Source organism: Charadrius vociferus, unplaced genomic scaffold (assembly GCF_000708025.1).
Source record: "Charadrius vociferus isolate BGI_N301 unplaced genomic scaffold, ASM70802v2 scaffold282, whole genome shotgun sequence".
NCBI lineage: Eukaryota > Metazoa > Chordata > Aves > Charadriiformes > Charadriidae > Charadrius > Charadrius vociferus.
Genome location: NW_009647731.1, coordinates 4,430,630 through 4,453,051, shown reverse-complemented (window position 1 = coordinate 4,453,051; position 22,422 = coordinate 4,430,630). Strand labels below are relative to the sequence as shown.

General features: G+C 39.7%; 1 protein-coding gene across 2 annotated transcripts in view; it reads right to left on the bottom strand.

Moving 5' to 3' along the window:
• Positions 1-2,863: 2,863 nt before the first annotated feature.
• ADD3 (adducin 3 (gamma)) overlaps positions 2,864-22,422 on the bottom strand; it is a 28,408-nt gene continuing 8,849 nt past the window's right edge. The window contains exons 2-14 of one of the 2 annotated variants that reach the window (XM_009881550.1): positions 17,455-17,593; positions 15,806-15,957; positions 15,620-15,700; positions 14,404-14,553; positions 13,389-13,532; positions 13,202-13,300; positions 11,989-12,171; positions 10,874-11,131; positions 9,695-9,814; positions 8,287-8,376; positions 6,950-7,073; positions 5,970-6,065; positions 2,864-5,251 (exon numbers count right to left, since the gene is read on the bottom strand). In XM_009881550.1, the coding sequence (XP_009879852.1) occupies positions 4,953-5,251; positions 5,970-6,065; positions 6,950-7,073; positions 8,287-8,376; positions 9,695-9,814; positions 10,874-11,131; positions 11,989-12,171; positions 13,202-13,300; positions 13,389-13,532; positions 14,404-14,553; positions 15,620-15,700; positions 15,806-15,957; positions 17,455-17,593 (1,935 nt within the window). In that variant the 3' untranslated portion in view covers positions 2,864-4,952. The remainder of the gene's footprint in view (positions 5,252-5,969; positions 6,066-6,949; positions 7,074-8,286; positions 8,377-9,694; positions 9,815-10,873; positions 11,132-11,988; positions 12,172-13,201; positions 13,301-13,388; positions 13,533-14,403; positions 14,554-15,619; positions 15,701-15,805; positions 15,958-17,454; positions 17,594-22,422) is intronic. The other variant, XM_009881551.1, reaches the window with a different exon arrangement.

Genomic DNA, 22,422 nt, shown 5'->3' with positions numbered 1-22,422 from the left:
AATGAGTCCAACAGCCAGATGTCTGCTTTCATCTCGCTGCGCTGGAACTGGAATAAAGCCCACAAAATCTCCACCAAAATACTTTCTTTGAAAGCTCTTTGTTAATGGCTTTCCGGCTGCGGGGAACGAAGGCAGCAAACGTGACGGGCTGATGCCATCTAACGGCCGCTCGGATTCCCACCGTTCCAAGGCTGCCTTCGGCTTTGGGACTCAACCGCAATTTCAGTGTGAACCCCTGAATTTACATCACTCCCTGCAGACAGAAAGGAGAGAGGCATAACCAGTTGTAAAGGGACTTTGAGAACGCACCCGAGGAAAGGTTTCCCGCCCCCCGGCTCGGCATATTTGCCGTGTGCAGCTCCTGCCACAGTTGAGGCAGTAGTGTGTTTAAAGGATTAAATATCTACAGGGGTGATACCAGCGCCGGGCTGCGCGAACAGGGCTGGAGGCGTAAACTGCCCTCCAGTTCTCCTCATCAGCTTTTGTTTTGTTTGTTTCCAAGTTGATCAAACTGGACTGAAGCTTTCCGTGCTGTGCGGTGGCCCAAGCGAAAACTGCTCGGCTGTCTTTGCACGTACTGCCGGCACGCGTAAAATGCAAAGCTAATGTAATCAAACCTTTCCAAAGAAGGTGGCTGTAGAAGTTCCTCCACATTACGTTCTGGCACTCTTTTCTCTTAGAAACCCAAATTGCTGCTGCCTTTGCAACTGCGATTAGAAACCATGGCAAAGGGCTGAGCAGCCTTTATATTAGGGATGCGCTTTCTACTGTTCCTCCCAGAGTCTGTGTGAGTTTGGTCAATCTGCAAGCGTGTAAAACCAGACGTTTATACAGGCTCTGTGGCGGCTCAAATGTCAGAAGCGCCCATCTCCACGCAACACCCCCTGAGCCGTCCCCGCCGGGCTGCGCGCACCGTTTGAGCCACGCACGTGGCAGTGCCCACAGACAGGCTGACTGCGCTCCAGCTGCCCGCACGCACATCGCCAGGCGGTTTCTAATTAGTGCTTTTCAATGAGTCCTCCACCTCATTTAACATACTGGACCTCTGAAAGAACAAACACCAACCCACGCACCAACTCCCTGGAAGGGAGAAGAGATACAGCAGCGCTCACGTCAGAAATTTCCATCAGACCCACGTGCCCAGTCCGGGACACAGTGGCCCTTTCTCCCTGTCCTTGGCTACTCCACAGTGCATCGTATTTGAGAAGTTTCCACAGGCTGCAACAGTGACAACTCAACAGTTTTGCAAACTGGACCTCCAGAAAGTAGAAAACCCTCAACTACTGAGCACCAGAGAAAACGGTGTACAATAACTCAAGCGGCAAGGCAGGAAAATATTGGTGAAAGTGGCCTATTACAGCCTTCGGCGTGACATTACCCCATCTCCTTGCCACATCTAAAGCCCTATGTAAAGTATACCACATTCTGTAATTTTTGCAAATCAAGCTAAATCTGGTTTGCCGTGTAACACTCATCTCCAGAACAAGTGAGAGTCTGTAAAAGAAGCCAGCAGGTGATCAGCTGGATCACTAGAGATTTTAGTATGGCCACAGAGACAGAAGTGGGATAGAGGGACACACAGCTTTACAAATCCTTTCTTTTCCTTTATAAGGCTCTTAGGTGGTAGCTTGCATGTAACTCCTCACAGCACACATTGCTGCTGCTCTGCATTGCTCTTTTTTTTTTTTGGGTTAAGCATCCTAACGGTACTAATTAGTTCCTCCCGTGTCAGCGATCCATTTTGAAGGTTGTCTTTCCAAGGGCTCCTACTTCCCAAGATTTAAGCCTTAACGTATGTTATGCTTGCTGTGAAGGTGTACTTTATTCTCACGCTTTGGCTTGCAGAATCTCAAATCCTTCTTGTAACACTGTGAAACCACGACCTAAGTGAAAATAAAGGGTCTGCTGTGGTTCGTAGACCCTTGGGAATAAAGAGAGTTCAAAGAAGAAAACTATAGACGCACTTAGCCTTACGGTGTAAGCTCCTCCACGTTGCTATAGTGTCTACTTTCATGTCAGTGCAGCACTAAGCAGACTGTAGATGCTCCTGGAGACAAACGATATCAAGAAGATTACTTGAATCTTGGCTAAGATTTATTTAAAATGCTGAACCAAAATTATCCTCCCACATGGGGACTGAGTTCACAAAACTGCCACCAGCCTGGGAGGGCTGGATTCTGACTTTCTTGTAAACAGAAACAAAAGGCTGACTTGTGGAAGGACAATCAAAATAAACATTTCTTGAAGTCCTTAAAGACCTTTCACAGAGCTGATATAGCTATAAAAACATAACACTGCAACTTCTGCAGCCTCAGAGACTCTGAGGTATACCATATGCCGGCAGGGCATGACACAGGTGTCTTCAAATAACTTCGCATTAAAAGCCTTCCTTACAAAATCCCTTTGTTTTCATTAATAAAATGAAAAAAAAATATAGTTATTTCCCCAAGCTATCTCCCTGCTCTGTACTTACACAGCACTTAAATCCCCCAAGTCCTATGTCTCAGGCCAGCACACGTAAACCCGTCCTGCAGAGCAGAAGAAAGAGACCAAGAAGATGGGGAAGTATTCCCTGGGAGAGGAAAACCTGCAGCGCAAACTCAACCAGGGTTCGGAGCAACTGCCTGACAACACCGGGTATTTCACCACGGGCCCATCCTCTTTCATCTCCAGGATCTGTGACAGAGAAAACAACTGTTCTCTAATAAGATCAGACAATTTTCTCGCATAGCTTTCAGAATACGCAGAAGCAAGAAGCCATCTTCAGCATAAATTCTTGAGAAGTAGTGTGCATAATCAAGGCATCTTTTCTCCAGGTGTGAGCTATAAGGGCACTGTATAAACAAAAGGCTGCTATACAAAATCCATCTATTTAAAATACTGTTTATTTGTGATTTAACATTAATTAGCATTACATCTATGAGCAATTTCAGATAACATTTATATATTTTCCACAGGACACAAGAGTTGGCTGGCTCATTCTTTATGCCAAAGCAAGTAAATAGAGGCATTAGCAAAAGGTGCAAATAGTTCACGGTTGCATTTTTAAAAATATTTATGCACATTGCATTCATTTAGATACATTTTTTTAAAAAGTTATGAAAAGCGTAGTTCACAGGTTACTGTTTCTACATATGTTGTAATACAACACAAATAATGTAGAACATAAAAAACAAAGTAAGCAACTGAAAGTTTCCACTATGATTAAAAACACTGATTCCAGTATTTAGTGATAGCTAGAAAATTGTTTCCAGGATCCATTCCAACATTGCATTATCACACTTACACGGTCAAAGCTAACCAGCCCCCGAACATGCTATAATCAACATTTTTGCATGCCAAACCACTCTCCAGCCATATTTAACGATTATATATTGTATAATATTTCAACCGGCAATTTGGGAATCACATGGATCTTTAAAATGTACGTCCTATTGCGATGACTGATTTACAGACGATTTGACACAGCGAAGAAAACCCTATGTTAATTTCTATGTTTAGTTTGTATTTACAATACAGTAAAAGTACTAAAATGACAATATCAGTAAAAATGAGTAGGTGGCAGTACCACCCTTACCCATGGCACTAGGCTCCGATTTGTTCTGGGTTCATCCAAAGGACAACACAGATTCATGAGGCCCTTTTACAATTCAAATGAAAGTGAAGAAAAAACCCAAAGTGTTGCGCTCTGTATGAATCCACACAAATTACTTAAAACGTCTAATATGGAAATGTCACTTTGCTGATTTAATAAAAATATGCCACAATCCATATCATATATTTAAAAAAAATAATCACCAGACTTTTACTTTCTTTGTCTTCTCCTATTTTCTTACTATTTCACTTTCCCTTTTAACAGTTTTGTTTCCTTCATTTGGTTATGTTAAGAGATTATTTTTCTTCATTCATTAGCAATACCATGAGAGAAAAAAAAACACCCACAAGTAATTTTTAAACATGAATCCAGTTCAATTTTATCTGCTTTTATCTTTTGATTCCTAAGTCCCTGGATTCCTGAATTATATTTAAGTATACTCTAAACCAAGCATTCTTAAATACACTCTACTATTAAATGCTTGGTTCACATGCTTATAATACCTTTATACTGAATGGTATACAAACATTTGAACATATAAAATCTTCTTTTTGTTTTGCCAGTTAAACTAAATTATCAATGTTAAGTGTATAAAATCCCCTTTCTTGAAAAATAAGGGTTTCCCTCCCCCCCCAACTGATAGAATAAAAAAGAAGTCTTCAAAAATTATATTTCACTAAAATGAAATATTTGGCAAAAAAGTTATTGAAGAATGGAATTCTTTAGACATTTTGTATAATTCCAAATAAACTTTCTCTTACACAGTTTTTCCCCTAATATTATGTGCCAGTGTATAATATTTCTATATGATCTAATCTTAAAAAAGATTTAAAGGTGTGCTGTTAATATGCACCCACTCAAACAGGGGTACAGAAACATAAAATATATGGTCAAAATCACAATACAAAAATGTGTGATCTGGTTACCAAATGAGACAGCAGTTTTAAAAAGTCATATGATCACTCATCAGTAACTTTAATAAAGACTTTAACTGTACTGAAAAGTTTAAGGTCTGCAAAATACTCCAAGCAGAACTTGCTGCTGCATACTGTGATGGTATTCGATCTTGCTATGACGGTAATTGAGCACCTGCCAGTGTAGTTCTACATGAAACTAATGAGCGTTTCCAACCCTCATAGCAATTTTGGACACAGTTAAGTGAGAGATGAATTAATTTTCAATTAACGTGAAAGTGGTTTTTTTTGTTTTGTTTGGTTGTTTTTTTTAAAGCAAAACCTCTTCCAGTTCCTTTTTGTTTAGGTTAAAAGTCCAGTTACTGCACACCCCTAACGCTACGCTGTTAATGGTCAACTTAAACGTTTAAAATGTGCAATGTCTCCTCACAACAGAGCTGCACTTATGCTTCCACTTTCTCCTTCTTTTTACTCTTTTTCAGGAAAGATGGGGTGCGGAATTTCTTCTTCTTCTTTGATGGGGATTTGGAAGGTGACCCTTCAGGGGACAGGGTCTCTTCTATCTTTTCAGAGCTTTTAATCGTAATCTCTACGCTCTCCACAGTACTCGTGGTTAACTGACTGACCCTCTTGGTGAGATCTTCTTCCACGTCATGTGCATCTTCCTTGCCGTTCACCACCACAACTGGCAACTCCACGGATATTAGGTTAGCATTCTGGGTATAGAGATCTTCATGATTTTCTGAAAGAACAGATAATTTTGCAATTATTTATGTACGCTATCCTGCAAAAAACCCCGGTATTGAAACAAAGTCTGCCAGTCCGGACTGTGATCCAAAGAATGAAACCTGAAGTGCTTAGAAATGTCCCCCCCCCCCCCCCCCCCTCCCTTTACCTACACTTGTTGTAAGCAGACAATACTGTGAAAACGTCATTAAAGGAAAACAGGCTGAAAAAGCTAACCTTATTTCTGCCAGGTACATACAGAGCTCCAGCTGTATATAGTATATACGAATACAGTCTACACAGCATATAAGTATACAGTCTCAAGCACAGTCAGCATTATGCTTTACTGCAAGAGACTAATTTATGAAAACACTGCCATCCCATACAGAAGTCTTTGGAGAACTGGCCTTTCAAAAGCCTTCTTGGACTCTGCTGAAAAAGTCTTTGGCACGAGAACTAATCTTAACGCTTCTAGTAAAATAAAAATATAATATCTATTTCCTCCACCTTATTAATATCTACATTTCAGTATGCCCTGTGTTGTTTTCTGTTTGTGAGAATTATGTATTAGAAAAAATTGGGAAAAACAGTTTTCTGGACAGAGTCCCACTCAGACTTGGTAAAAGAGGACTCTTTGGTTCAGTTGACTTCATGCAAGTGTAAGAACGCAGCAGAAGAGTGGATGACTCCGGTTTTCAGAGCCATTGGCATTGTACAGAAATTGCATGGAATACCTTCTAATTTTTCTGGGACATTTTGCGGGGATTGAGTTTGTGACTGAATTTGTGACACAGATGAACCGTCATCTGAGAATAATTCCTGTTCAGCATCTGCAGGACAAGATTTGAATTAGTAGCCATGCAAAAGTAAAAATCAAGCAAGAATGTCAGTGCTAGTGCTATAAGATTTACAGCTCTGCTAGAATTGCATCGCTCACGCTGACAACATCAAGAGGTTACAAGACACAGTTTAAACTCTCTAGAATTATGTATTTACGCATTTTATCTGCTAACAATCATTATATATTAGTTCTTTAATAGAAAGCATTAAAAAGGGTGGCAGAGTTGCATTCCAAGGAGCATGCCTTGTAGTTTTATCTAGTCGTAAGTCACGCACTGCTGTTACAGCAAGCTATCCTGCTATGCCCTGAATGTGACACACAACAAAATAGTTTTATTACACAATATTAGTGAAGAAGAATGCATAGTAAGTGTTATTGTTAAAAAAAATAAAATTAACCTGCAATTAGTAATTCCCTATGGAAGAGTAGCATTGGAAGAAAATGTAAAAAAGTGAAAGTAGATGAGTCTTGCACATTCGGAGAATAGAAGAAAAATTGAAGAAGCCAAGACCAATCATCTCAGTAAACTTTTGCTCAGCTGGGCACAGACTAGGTGACCTTCACAGGCTCTTCCAACCTAAGTTATTCTATGATTCTGACAAAAACAGTCGTTATATTGAAGTGTGTTTTTGTCAACCCCATTTCTGTGCAGACCTTTCACTGCACTAATTTGAGCACTAACCGAAGTGAAAAAAAACCAAAACATTTAACAAAAATGTCTACTGTCTTGAGGAATGATTAGTTCTAAAGTAGTTGCCAACAGTATATGCTAATAATTAACATGTATATGTTTTTTTACAGCAGATATTCTGAAACTAAGAATGAACTCACTGATAAAATGTAAACCCCGACATTGAAAAACACACCACTGACCTTCCAACCCTTGCTGCTTGCGCTCAATTGTTTTCTTGTACTCCTCCAGTTCCTTTTCTGTGAGATGGCTGAATGGGTTTGGTGGTGCTGGTGGTGCGTGCTCATCATCTTCAAATTGCATTGGCTGGAAAAGAGAAAACCACAAAATTTAACAGTTAGGAAAAAAAAGAAGCAGGCAAGCAAGATATACATGGTTAATGTGTTTTTTTTTCCCAAAGTTTGGTAACAGCAGATTGGCAGGGAATACAGAGGAAAAACATAGAAGCAGCCAGATGAAAATTACCCATTTAACAGGCATTCACACAGTAACGGATACTGACCACTGAGCTGTAAATCACCATCCTTTCGCAGCAGCACAATCATTATTTAAGCTTTTTTCTGTTGTATCAAAGGGGACAGCTTCAGAGTAGATACCTGCCTCAACAGCTTACACTTCAGGGACTAACACACTTGTCAGAGAAGTGAAAGTTCTTTAACAACAAGGATTCAAACATAGTGTTTCCCATATTTTCTCCAAATGGCCCAAATTCTAGGAAATTTTGTAGGAATGTCACTGTGCATGTGCTCCAGTTTAAGAACCTAACTGGAAGAGCTCTTCTGAGATGAATCTTGCCGTAACAAAATTAAAGTTATTTTCATGTTGAAAGAAAACTTATTTGGAAAATACTGGTTTTGCCTGAAATAAATAAGCAAACTCAGCGTTATCTCAAAAGAATATCAGAAACCAAAATGAGGAAATAGAGGTACTAACCCATGGATGGTTGGAAACTCTTAGAACTATAGAATTCCAATTACAATTCATCACAGTTTGTTGGATAATATTATTAGGGGTATCTGTACTGTTTTCAAGTAAGTCTATTCTATTCAAGAAAAGACTAGTGTGGACAGGTAAGAAACTGGAAACCCTCCCTCCCAATAAGAAGCCTGTTTCTAAGGAAAGCTGCCTTCTACACGGTCCCATCCTACCCTTTAAATTCAGCTATTTCTGGGCCTCAATCATTTCCTTTAGCAGCAGCTCCACAGACTGATGAAAAGATTATTTTTGGCACCATGCATTGCAGAGTTCATCACTGTTTAGCTTAAATGGTCTTAGACAGGAGTCTTACTTAACTAATATTAATGGCAGGCAAACTTACCATGCAAATCTCCATTTGAAACTAACATTTTCAACCTCTGAAAGGGTACATGGGTAAAATGTATCACACATCCAAAATCTGGCATTAAAACAATCAGTTCTAAAAAAGCATTTAGAAAGAAAATGGCCCAAACTGGTGTTTGAAAGACAGGCAGCCAAATAACCCAAATATTTGTAAATCAATTAATTGTGTCCTACTCACTGGACTTGGCTTTTTATCCACAACAATCCCAGCGAGCAGCTGAGACTGTGGTCCTGCTGTCTTTAGGTCATATCGGTTTTGCTCCCTTATCTACATAGAGAAAACAAACCAGGTTAGAAACAGACATTTCTCTTCAACAAATCCTATGCCCATCAGCTTTGCAAAGCCAGTAACACAGGCAGCAGCGAATGGCTGGAGGATCAAGCTCTATGCTGCTGCAGCTACAAATTAAGAACTCTCCTTCCACCTCTGAATATACAGCGTATGTTGTTTAGCCCTTCGAGTACTCCTGAATATTCATCCTAGTCTCGGTTCCTGCACTTCATGCAAGACCCTATTTAGAAATAAGCTCCAAGGAATAATATCTCTCAACCTGTCCTCTCTATCTCCCCAAATAAGTGAACTTTGTTAAGCCATTAGAGAGAGCGTTGTGATCACAAAGGTTGGTAAAGTTTTTCCTTCTGTGAATACCTCATTGTTTTCCCCAAGTCAACAGTCGCAGCTCCGCATTATCAGTGCTTAAGAGATTGACAGATCAGATATAAATATAAATACAAATACACAGATCAGAGCAAAAAAATTCTACAGCAGTAAAAAAGGAATAAATTATCTACGGAGACAGGGACAGGCATGAATTTAAAAATCATTGTCTGGGACTTGTATTATTAATCTCCAGATGATTAGAGAGTGCCTTTCCAGTTCTAAGGAAGGGAGTTGCTCCTTCTGACTCCAGTTCAGTCCCCACGGATACTGATATGGTGCTTTCCAAGAAAGAAAAAAAAAAAGTAATCAAATGGAAAGTGTCCTGAATATCTGTTAATATAGTTATGCCCAGGGTGGAGTATGTCAGTCTGACAGTCAGCGTCTCATGTGCTGGAAGGGAAAAGCAGTGAGATATTTGTGTTTACAGAGAGGTCCAACAATAATTTCCCATTTTCTTTTTTTTTTTTTTTTACTGCCATTAGGAAGCAGACTAGACCATAGAAACTCCAGCTTAGTAAGTGCTAGGAGAATTAATACAGAACAGAGTGAGATTACAGTCTGAGATTGAATCATGCTGTAGATGACGCACAGCAATTTGGTTCATGCTGACACCTAGTTATCCACTAAGTATAATGCTAAATAGCAGGGACTACCATTCCCAACCTATCATTTCCAGAGTTAATACTCATCCTTCAAACTATTGCATTCAAAATTTATATATATTTTGCATATGTATCTACAGACTTCATGTGTATCATACATTTAAATACATGCTTTTTAGAGCCAAAAATCACACACATTGTAAGAAACTTTAGTAAAATAAGAACATTTGAAAATGTTATTTTACTGCTGTGTTAGATAATTACTTGAACATATAACTTTATTTGGAAATGTTACAATTTTCATTTCATTACACTTCTTTTACCTTATTTCTCTTTTCCAACACTTCACTTGGGTTTGTGTTTAGAGGAACAAATTGGTTTGGATCTTCAATTTTGATTGGCGTTCCTCCACTAGTCTTGGAGGAGTCATCAGCTTTCATCCACTTAAAGGGGGAGAAAAAAAAAAAAGCTAAAAACCCCAGCATGATGGGGAGGAACAATTCTCAGTGTTGTCTCACTGTTAAAGTGGAGATACAAAAAAGGACTTTCTGATTTTATTCTCAATTCCACACGACACCCACAAAATAATTCCAACTCCTTACAAGTTTTTATGTTTTCCCAAGAGAATTTAAGTTGCCTTGAACACGTACCATCAGGATTACTTTTTGTAAACACTGGAAGACATTCCTCAAAAACGCAGTACTAACTAACTGTGTACTAATGAAATCATATTTAGAAAGGATGCCTAGTAACTGGTATATAGATCCACCAGCTCCATAGCCCTTGTTCATGCCACCACTTCTGCTAACCACACATTTTGTCTGCAACTTTTTTCCTCTGTAAGTAAGATTTTACATCCGTTGCTGAGGTTATTTTTCTGAAACTTAAGTGTAGAAACTCCACAGTCTGCCAGCAGGAGGAGCTGATGCTCCAGTTGTACCAGCAACTGGGAGTCGCCCCAGAGCAAATAACATGTTTGGTAGTCCCATGAGAGCCACCTCTATCCACGCTGGACACACAGCGGGAAGCATCTTGGTAAGATGAAGGAGGAGGGAAAATCTTGATCATCATTAGAAGTCGTAGAATGAACAGAGTCTTCAAAGTCTTTTTTCGGCAGGCTCACAAACAGGGATAGTTAAAAACTAGAGCTTGTGTCTCCCTTGTGTAGAGAACCACCCACGGGTTATTTAAAACCTTCCTATATTTGGTGGATAATTAACAGCACAAAAAGATATGGTAGAAAAACTGTTTCCTACTTCAGGAATCAGAAGAGCTAGTAACAACAAGGAAATCATTGCTAAATTTTATCATAAAATGTTACTCTTCCAAACAGTGAACCTCCCCTACCCCAAACAAAGGGGACCTTAGTACTAATGTCATTAAGTCTCCCTAAAGCTTGTTTTTATTTGCTAATCCTGTTAAAGATTTCCTGAGATAAACAGTGCACAATTTACTTTCTCTCAAGTGTGAAAACTAAGCAACTGCCTAAAGTATCTACCTACCGTGATCTTAGTCCTGGGACTGGTTTCCCCATTCCAGGACTCCTCAGGCACATTGACTTTCAAGTATGTGTTTGGAGAGTTCAGCCATCTTGTCTTTTCCCTCTGTTGCCTCTGCGCCAGGAATTTCAGGGGGGAAAGTGGGACTGTATCATCTTCAAAGGAAAAGGCAGTCACAGTGGCTGGGATCTCAACGTCACTTTTATGTCTGGGCTTTTCCCTGACTAATGGTTGCCTGTAGGCATAGCCAGTTCTGTATCCCTATGGAGGAGGAAATACAATGGAAAAATGGTTTAAAAAAAATTAAAAAACCCCCAAAACCCAAACATACACAAAATCAAAAAAATCAGAAAAAGGTATCCAAAGAGAGTCATAGAAGTTTTGGACTGCTCTATATGCATTAAACAGGTCCACTGACCTCTAGAGAGAACGGGCTAGTGGTGTTGTTCATCATCCATAGCATTAATATTCAGGAACTCCATTTAAAATACCCTGTACAGTAGCATTTGAACAGGACCCCACTCACACTTCACCTTCCTCCAGTCTTTGTGAATGTGTGACCAGATGACCTGCTCAGGTTGTGACCTAGGTAGCATTCAGGAGGACATTTATCTGACTTGCACAACAGCACATCCTAGCTCATGACACTCTCCCCTTCCTCACTCTGTTTTTATTAAAGGCTGTTCCAGAATTCATACTGCAGTGAAACAGACATTTCAAATAAAAAAAAAATAAATTATTGTCTTCTTTCTTAGTAGTACAGTTGTTAACAAAATGTAGAGGTAATATTCTATGTCTATTTACCAGGGTGTGATTAAAATTTATTATTACTGTGAGGCCACTATAAAGAACAAACACATTTGTGAGATGGGTTGAACAAAATTTAAGTTCAAAACATTATAAATTCTTCTCAATACAGAATACTACTGTCAGATACACTGACATAATAAAAACTAAACCAAGCAGAAGAGATTTCATATACAATAAAAGTTACTCCATCTTCATTTTCAAACTCAGAAAGAAACCAGCAAAAAAAAAAAAGTTTGCTTTACAGAAGCTAATCCTGCACTCAGAAGCTCACAAAGACTGTATGGACAATGCCATCAATGTGCTCTCACCAGGTTGTCCAGCATCCGCATGAGTGCCTCAAATTCTTGCTCCCCAACTTTCCATTTTTGTTGCGAAGCCATATTAACTCCACCTCCTCCAGTTGCTGCCACAGCATGTGTGGAAGGCTTGAACTTCTGCAGATCCAGTAGTAGAAGATTGTCTATCCCACCTGCTCCAGCTAATGCATGAACCTAGAGACAGCAATGAGTGTATTTCATTTGTGGAAAAGCTTTTGGATTCTCTGCTTTTCTGAATTCACAGGAAAAACACACTTAAACACATGCCGCAGTTATTTCTCATGCTAGTTTTCTTCTGTGCAAAAATGTATTAAAATACATAGCAAGTGATTCTTAGGGAAAGGATGATAATATCTGCTAATAATTGCACTTCAAAAGGAATAGACTCAAAACACTAGTTTTCAAGAGTACCTTAAAAAGGTCCTTCTGCATCACCAGACAAAACACTTTTCATTTATGTTTCAAAATGAATGAGTGATCAAACTCAAAACGAATGGCAGGCGAGGGAGGAGAGGAAAGGAGTGGGAGACTGCCATTTGCACCTCCAAAGACCTACCTGGGAGGCCAGGACCACTGGGGAACTAGTAAGAGCAAAGCGATAAACTTTCTGGGCATGGGCTTAGGAGTTATGGAAGGTGAGGACACTTTCAACGGTCTCTCCCCACAGGTTATATATAGATGATACCTAACTAGGTAGCTGAAGTTAGACCAAACGGAAACAACTCATTTTGGGACTCAAGTTATTTTTAAATATACTACCCTTTACCATTGCTCCAAAGACCTTTTGTTTATTTGGATTTACAGATCTTTGTGATCATAGGGAGAAGCTTCTTTGCTTGTCACAACATTCAGCTTTGATATACGAGCTGGATGTTGAGAGATCTTAAGTCACACAAATACCATTGAATCTATCATCTGACAGATCCCCTGCCTGGAGCTCACTCTTCACAGCACGGAACAAAACCTGTACCCTTCGGAGTGTAACACCACCCGTACCCACTCTAGGAAGAATGACACAGTATTTGTGCTGTTCCTTCTATGTTTTCCCCATTACTCCAATTTCCCTGACTTTGATCTGGCGTATTATTACCGGATTCCACAACCCCAAATATTTTGTAATATTAGAGACCTTCCCATCTGGGATATAACCTATAATTCAGCAGCATAAGCATTTGAAACTAAATACAGATAAATTCTCTCTCACCTGTGTTTCACAGGCCAGTTGCACATTGAAAATATAGTGGAATGCTTCTTCCAGTGTTTCTCCTAGTGCTACCACACCATGGTTTCTCAAGACTAATACCTAGTAAATGAAGACACTAATGTTAAATGGTAGAAACTGGCACAGTACATGAAAATTATTTATGAAGAGCGTGAGTGAGGCTGAATACCTTGCAACTGGGTCCAAGAACTTTCTGAAGCTGAATTCTCTCTTCCTGTTCATCAAGAGATCCCTGGTAGTTGTAGTAAGCAACATCTCCCAGAATCAGAGCCTCTTGTGATATGGGAAGGATGCCACACTTCATAGATGAAACCTGTTTCAAGAAAAGGAAGTACTGATAATTAGGCAAGAATGAAATTCTTAAACCCCACGTCTCAACCACCCAAGCCTTAGTAGGCTGTACGTTGTATCTTTGCTAGAAGAGAGACAAACTCTCCATAGTGAAAGCTGAGAAACAATACCTTTTTTTCCCCCCAGTCTAATTTGCAACAGGGTGACAGAGCTTCTGGGACAGAGTCATTATAAGAAAACACAAATTATCCCAACTAAGTTAATTTTTGTGAATTTTATCCACGTTTAATTCTCAGCATAAGCCTACTTAATTGCTTTTCCTTCTTTCCCACATTTATAACTTCAAAAAGCTAGTATAAAAGGCATTCCTTTTTTTGTCTGTAGTCAAGGAATGCACGTATATGCATTTATATGTAAAAACAATACGATTTTAATTCTTTCAAGTCTCCTTACATTTTTATCATTGTTATACAGAGCATTTTTAACTTGTATGTTAACTATGACTTTTTAATAGTGAGGTAAATCCAAATTGAACATGTAACTACTAATTAAGCCACTTAAAAATTGAGCTGCAAAATGCAAATGATGATGTATATAGCACATTATACAGCCTAAGATGCTATAAATGAAGCCTGTGTAAATTATATGCTTTACAGCTGCCTCAACCTGAGTAGAATTGTATCTGAGCATAAGTTTATTCCTACCCATTTCACTGCGGTGGCCCAATCTCCTACGCTGCTTATTTGATAACTTCACACCTTTTTTTACTAGTGTAGAGTCAATATTAAAAACAAAACCGCTGTGAGCAGGGATTCAGATTCAGAAAGGTGATCTAAGATCATAAGGTAAACCTGTTTTCTTTCACTTTTTATGCTAGGAGGGGGAAGACTTACAGCTGCTGTTGCAGGGGTATGTATGTGTATTACACATCTGACGTCAGGGCGTGTGGAGTAGATGGCCACATGCGGACTGAATCCTGCATTGTCGATACTTAGAGTCGTACTTCCCTGGTCAACTACATCTCCTAGGATGTTTACCTTAACCTGGAAAAATCAAATAAAAGGAACAATGTTCAAAAAGTTTGCGACAACTGCCATTATCTACAAACCACTCTCCCTTGGTGCCAAATTTCCCTCCACATGTTTAGGGCTCAGAGTACGAAAAAAGGTAGGAGAGCAGCCATGAATCCGTGTGTCAATAAACCATCCTGTTGTCCAAGCCCTTAACAGTTGTCAGAAGGTCAGCCATGGAAGAAGCAAATACAAGACCCTGATACAACATATTCCTCTTTGGTCTAGCTGACCTTTCCTTGTGTCTGACTTGCAAAAATGAATTTTGTTAACATTTCCTATATTTTAAATATGAAGAAAATTCACTCTCTGTGAAATTTCAATAAGAAAACTAAACGCATAGGGAATTTTCAGTTTCATGGGAACATTAAAATAGTAATTCCAGGATAAACAAAAAACAACAGCAGAGTCATATCAGGTCTTGTTCTCATGTTTGTATTTCGGTTCTGTGTTTGCTAGTGTAATGCGATCAATCTCAATCTGCTACCCCTTCCAACTGGATGTAGTTTCTTTACAGATACATACTGACATGAAGAACATATGGTAGGTTCTGCACCAAAAGATACGTGATTTAGCAGCTACCATTGCTTAAATGCCAATCTGTAACTTCACCCAGCTCTTTTGTTAGGCCTGGGGAAGATTATTCAACTTTATTTCCCCACTTGTAAAGATAAGAGCTGATTCTACTAACACTACTCCTACAGAGTCATTTCATATGTATTACCATATTGTCAGGTTATAAAAGGTTGCTGTCATACTGTGGCTATTTGATGAGCTTCAGCAGACAGGAAAACAAAACTTTGCTGCTCCACATTGAACAGAAGACAAAGCAACAGAAAGCAAAGCTAAACCCAAAAAGAAATGCTGAGGACAAAGGACGCTAGTATCTAAGTAGTTAATCAGCTTTTCATCTGGTGGGTAAACATTAAAAAACAAATAACAGCATGATTATAGTTCAGAAGTCCATTTTAGCAGTCACAAAAGTCTTTCAGAAAACAGGTTGAGCCTTGCTGGTTATTATAGCAGGTGAATCACATACCAAATTAGAAGCTGAAGCTTCAGAAAAGGACAGACCTCTTGGAATGATTAGAATATGGTCATGCTCTTTGCTTACTCTTACCTGCAAGGAAGGAAGAAAATGGATTACTGATCTATTTTTGAATTTATATTATTCAGGGGGAAAATTAATTTCCAAATAAACATTTTTATTCTTTAAAATACTTACTGTGATATAGGTATTTGGCAAATGTGCCCACCCGAACAAGTCAGCCAATCTATATAAACTGGCTAACTTGCAACGAGTGAGTTTTTCTCCCTTAACAAACGAGGAGGTATCTACCCCAGGTAGATCGTTGATGGGTGTAATCATTCCATGGCCTGAAAAACAGATAAAAAAAGATGTTGGCCAGTCAGACAATTAAATAACTTCTAGCTATGCCATGATCTTCCACAAGCAGGCTATTTCAATTTATAGCATAGCGGTACCAGCAATTATTAGGCTGGAACTGCACTGCTAGGATTTCCAAGGTCTTTACTGAAAACTCTGTTTAAGACAGTAGGAACCATACTCCAAGTTCAAGTTTTTATCCCTCTTTCAAACACCAGAGAGGTGAAAATACAGGTTTCCTTTGAAGTACCACTCGGATTTTGAGCTCTCTTCTGATTCAAGATCCTATATAGGACTGGAACTGTGCTTTAAGACATTTGCCACTAACGAAGTATTTTTACATGTTTGAAAATTACAGGAGAACGTATTGCTGCTGGACTTCCAACACCAATATAACTAATCTGAAGTCTCAATCTGAGCACTTTAATTTAGTCCTACAGAAGAAATTAGGATTAGTGCAAGAGTTCTCAAACTGGTGGACAGAAGAAATCACCTCTTCACAGACAAAGCACAAAGATCAATTTATCTCTTTGGCTTGTGACCACACAAACATACACTTCTCCCCTTCATGAATGCATGACATCCCTTTGAGAGCTACAGCCTTTGCTTACAGGGAAAGCTGAGACCAGAAGAGGAAAAATTGATTTGGGTTTTCAACAAAAAGAGTATGTACTTTGAGATTAATCGTCCTGTCAGAGTCCCTGGGCAAACGCAGTAGAGACAGCAGTTGGACCCCCAGTCTCCCTAACCAGCCAGAGACATGGAGGTAAGATTATTTGGGCTCTCTGTTGTTCTCTTCTTCCACTTGTTTTGTTAAATGAACTCTGAAGAGCCATTTTCATACCAATTCTCAAAAGATTCTGAACGCTGACAGCTGCCACTGTACTTCAGGCTTGCGAGCTCCCGTATGATGGCCACCCACAGAACTTACATCGACTTTAATGTTTCAGTGCTTTACGACTTGGGAAGAAAAACTTGGGTGTTAACTGGAAGATCCTAGTGACATCTTTATAACTAGAGTGCATACTGCAAGCTGTTTTTAACTGTTGGGGCTGTTTGTGCAACAATTCAGTTTGCCAGGCTAACCTCCTAACCCCTTTGTTTTTAAACAATAGTTTATAGGCAAGAGTAGAAAAATAAACAATCTAAATTGTTACATATTTCACATCTCAGTTTATGCTCACGTTAAACTGCTAATAGTAACAGGGCGCAGCGTTTTGTTCCTCATCTCAGTTAAACTTTTATTAGAAAATTCTAGAATAACTGAACGTGAGGACTCCAAACATTTTGGATATCATGATATATATCAAAGAATTTGAGGGAAACAAGCCTAAAAAGGAAAGTTAAGGCCACCATCTGTACTACTTTACAACTGAAGCAAGACAAAACTTTTATTCAAAGAAAAAGGAGACCCTAGGCATTGCTAAGCCCTGGTGATAATAAAAAAAGAAAGAGAAAAAATGCTACTATATGCATAATTCACTTACTGAGTGAAGATGAGGAAAAACCTGCAAAAGAGCTTGCTGTAATGTAATCAGCAATTTGCTGTAACGCAAGCAGTCCAGTGGGGTTATTGCCCTTCTTCATCTGTTCTTGAATAAGGCATTCCAGATCTTCTCTAAAAGCCTGTAGAAACATTTGAGAGTCATCAAGGAAACCTGGCTTTGATAGAAAGACGACTATTATAGGTGGGGCTGGTAGCTTTGCGTATTATTAATGTTACATGACACTTCCCCTTAGACCTTGTTTTCAGCTGCTTATAACTTTGCCAAACTTTAACCATTTGACCTAAACTTTGTATGGTAAGCATTGGCAATCTGGGGGGCAAGAGGAAGGAGTTTGGTCACATAGGGTTAACTATTTCCCAGGGAAAAAAAAAACAAAACACCAAGATAAAATGTATTTTTGTAAATGATAACATCCCCCCCTCCCCCCATTTTTATCAAGAATTAAAGAGTTCTCCGTATTTTGGAACAGGTACTTGAAATTCGATCAGGATGTGTTGCTTTTAATGCTAGATATTTTTTAATTCTGTAATTGCTCTCAAAATCCATCCAAATTCGATAAAGTTATAAACAACTGGAAAAGCTGTCATCTCCCCTCTCTTTCCTTCTCTCAAAGGGAAAAAACCCTTCCCTCTTCTCCTGTATAAAATGTCTACAACCCCAAGAGATAAACTCTTGCAGAATATATCACAAAAAAAGGTTTTCACAGTATCAAATTTAATAAACTATGCACTGTGGACAAAGCTTCTTCCTTCTAGATGACAGACATTAACCACTACACACCACAAACGCCTGTCCTAGGACTATTTCAATCTTGACATATCTAGACAAAGGAAATTCTGTTCCTTCAAACTTCCCTTATAGGTTATGTTTTCAAAGCCTCTCATTATTTCACGGCAGCATCTTCCAGCTTTTCTCTGAACCAGCAGTGCGCAAAGCTGCACACAACACAAGCTGAGGTGTGTTGTGAATGCTCTTGCTGGTTCATTCCAGACAGACATTTGGTGTCTTTACCACGCAGCTGACTCCTATCATAACTCTGGGCTATTCCCTGTATGTAATTGCTCCTTTCGTTTTGCCTTCCTTAGTAGAGTACTTGCTCTCAATTAAAAAAGAAAATAGTTCTATATCGCAAATGTAATTTCTTCACTGAATTTTAATTCAGTCCTCCAAAACACCCACTTTTTTTGGTAAATATCCACCAATCTCATAACACAGTCTGTTCATCAACAGCTTTGACTCTAAAGGAGTGTGCTACCAGACCTCCCAAAAACATCCTTAAGACTTCTACTTGATGCGGCCTCTCAGCTGGGCCACTGAGCATCTATAACGACACCTTAATTTTCAAGTTTTCAGACACCTGTTCTGTTCCTTACAGTAACTTTGTCAGGGTCGCGTATACCTGAGACTTGCCAGATTTCCATGAGTAAAGCCTCTAAAAACTCATGTGGACTGACCAGGCAGAGGTCTGTTACGTGGATCTCTCCGTGCAGACCAGACTACGCATGCAGCATCCCCCAAACAACTGAACAACCTCTCGCTAGCCTGAAGATACATGGGCAAAGTCAGTTTTTTCTCCTTAGCGGCTGCTGTAGGTAAGGTCTGTGCAGCAGGGGAAGGGAGCAGATGGGGAAAAAGGAAGGAAGAAACAGGGAACTGAGTGAGGAAAGGAACCTAACTGGGACTGGGAGAAAAGAAGTGGAGGTATGGGAGGTGGATCAGCACTGGAAACCTGTAAGAGAAACTGATAGGAGGTGATTATTAGGAGGTAATTGCCAGAAAGGCAAACAAGGATTTGTGGAGAGCCGCAACTGGTTGGAGAAAAAAAAAAAATCTTGACTCTCATCCCTTGTCTGTCTTAAGATGACTGTGAAACCCACTCCTCTTGATTTGATTCAGCTCCGAGGATGGCCATAATCATCATGACTCCACGTGTTCCAATGGCAACGTGGGCACCATCCTTACTGGCAAAACAACAAGTTCAGCCTGGAACCTGAATGTGGCTGCAAGCCTGTACTGCTGGAAGTCAGACATGCAGATGATGTTTCTTTGCCCCCCTTGCACGCAGACAATAATCTTTATGCATACCACAGTCACCTTGTCCCCGTGCCTCATTTGGCACACAGTGGCTAGTTCTCACTAGAAAACAAATTCAGTACTTTTTCCTCTTCTCATGACCCGGCGCGTGGCCCTGTGCTTTTTGTGCACCCTACTCACACTCTGTTGAGAAGACAGTTGTTATTTATCTGACAAAATTTCCTCTGGGCAGATAATCACTATAAATCCAAGTGCTTCACAAGCATTAACTTACTAATGCCCGAGACATGCCTTTAAGGTGCAGCAGGGCCCCGTCATCGTTTCCACAGAACAGCAGCGAGGAGGTTGAAGGCAGATGCTTCCACCAACTTGGGACATTCATTTCGAGAGGCCCAGAACTCCATTTGCAGAGTACTAGGCAGTAAGTAGCTTCTTCCATACTCAAAGCACAACTCGCAGTGAAAATTCAAGTGCAGCACTGAGTGTTTAATGCACTGCCATACCTCAGGGTAACAAGGGGGATACACAGACAATCATAATCTGAAAATCCAGGAAACAAACAATTCAGCATCACCGAGAGCCCAGTTTAAATGCTTGAGGTTGGTTAGTGCCTGAATCTGAGCATCTCTCACTACAACCAAAGCAGTTTTCAATACAGTTCAGATGCACGTGATTTATACAAACCCCTGTAGAAGACACAGGGATTTTTCACATAAGTAGAAGAAAGCATTTTGGTGGTCAAACAGCTCACAAATGCATAGGAAAATGAGCCAAGGTCCAAACCTTACGATCTACCAACCTTCTCGAAAGTGCAGAAGATGTAAAATAACAGAGGTACTTCCTTGGCCCTTTGAACATCATATCCCTCACATTACAGAAGGCTTCCCCCCCAAACCCCGCTGTAAAACCCCCTCAAAATGCATGAATCAGACTTTCAAGCACCAGCCATCCCAGCGCCAGCTCACTTTTCTGCTAATGGTTCACCATGAACCTATGGTTTTACGGCACTTCCTCCTTCTGTTACTATGATCTATTAAAGATTGCAGAGACAACTGGCGAATATATTTCTTCAACAACCTCTACTAACACTTATTTTCAAATTCCATCATTCCGAGATATTCAATTACTTCTCAAATATTCCTGAAAGAGGCCCCTTGCAAGAAAGCTCTGCCATTTCACACTCTGCAAGGCTGAAATGCTTTTTCAGTCTTGTTTACAATCTGTATATAAGGAAACTGCACATTTGTAGTCTCCCGGGGGCCATGTGGAAGACAGAATTCACGAAATTTATGGAAGTATTTGCTTGGGAGGAGACGGAGAAAAACAGTTATCTGTATTACATTAAATCACTCTCACTTCAATTCAACAAGGACTATAAAAAGGATCTGCAAAAACATTCACAGTAAACTCTTATTAGTCATATTCAGACTTTTTTTTTTTTTTAAACCTGTATGAGTAATGTTACTTCTATAGCAGAAAAAAGGTAGTGTAATGTATTTTAGGCAATTTTTGACAGAAAGATTTTTCTGGTTTATTTCTTATTGTGTTTTAATTCTTCTGCTTTCTGATCGTGCTGTTCTCGCTCTTCTGAGCTTAGTTTTGCTCTCTGATGCTCACAGTAGTATATTATACACTTACTGAGGCTACTACAAATGAGGATTTAGTGTTGTACTAACAATTTGTTAAACCAAGTAATTTCAGAAATAACAGAAGATAGGAAAGAGCCAGGGCAAACAGCAAATATGGGAGTTTGGGATGAGCTCTAAAACAGAGGTGAGGATATGGATGAAGTGCATAAAATAAAGTACGCCATTTATCCACATGCCAGTGCGCAACAAGGTTTTCTAGCAGACTGCAGCCTTCTGTGTGTCAAGCACATGACTCACGCGCATTCCTTCATGCATATTTATGAATTTTTCAATATGTTTCATTCACTGCTTACAAACCTTTAAAACTTGGGCCTGTATGTCCTTAGATAGCCATCCCACATGTGCTAACACAACCTTCCTCCGTTTATGATAATTCCGGATGGGCTCATTTGAGGGGCATCACCTTCTGGACAACAATTTACCTTACATATTAGCCATTAAATAAATGATATTTATTGAAGCTTTCACTGCACAGCACTGATTTTGTAAAAGCACTACCACGCAGGCTTCCAGTTTTGGGATCTGACCCATGCAGCAGCAAAAATCTGCTTCCGAAAACGTTACTGCAGCCTGGAGACCAAGTGGTTTGGTTTTGCTTTAATTCACGACTCTAATAAGGCATTACACTGCAACTGCCCACAAGTGACCAAGTGAAAATCATGCTTGAGAAAGATGTTTTCAAAAAGACGACAAAGACTCTGCTCTGGCACAAAGCAGATATTTTTCAAGCAGAAAGGTCACTAGTAATTTCAGATGTAGTATTTGACAAGAAAATGCTGACAAAGGAAAAACTGTACTGTCAGATGAATGAAAAATGATGTTATTCAGCAGTATGTTCAGCATTGCTCAATAAAGAGAAAGTTTCAGCTCTGGGATTTAAACAGCTCTTTCCGTACATGTGGGGTGGTTTTTTGTTTGTTTGTTTGTTTTTTGTTTGTTTGTTTGTTTTTTGTTTGTTTGTTTTAAAGCACTAAAACTTTAGACATAAGATGATACAATAAGAGCAGTGACTTTTTACATTGGGGTACTGAGTCCCAAAGGAGAGAAGCACAGCATCTCATGGCTGCCCATCAATACACTCGCCCCATCAACACAACTGCATCACTTCTGGACTGGGTCAACCTGCCTGTGCCCGCACCAGTGCTACAGCATGGCTGCTGCCTGCACAACCCAACCCACCTTAGCTGAGAATCGTTTCCTGTTCGCACAAACATCCTTCTGCCTTCAGCGAGCTCACGCGCCCAGCCAAGCACCAGTGTCCCCA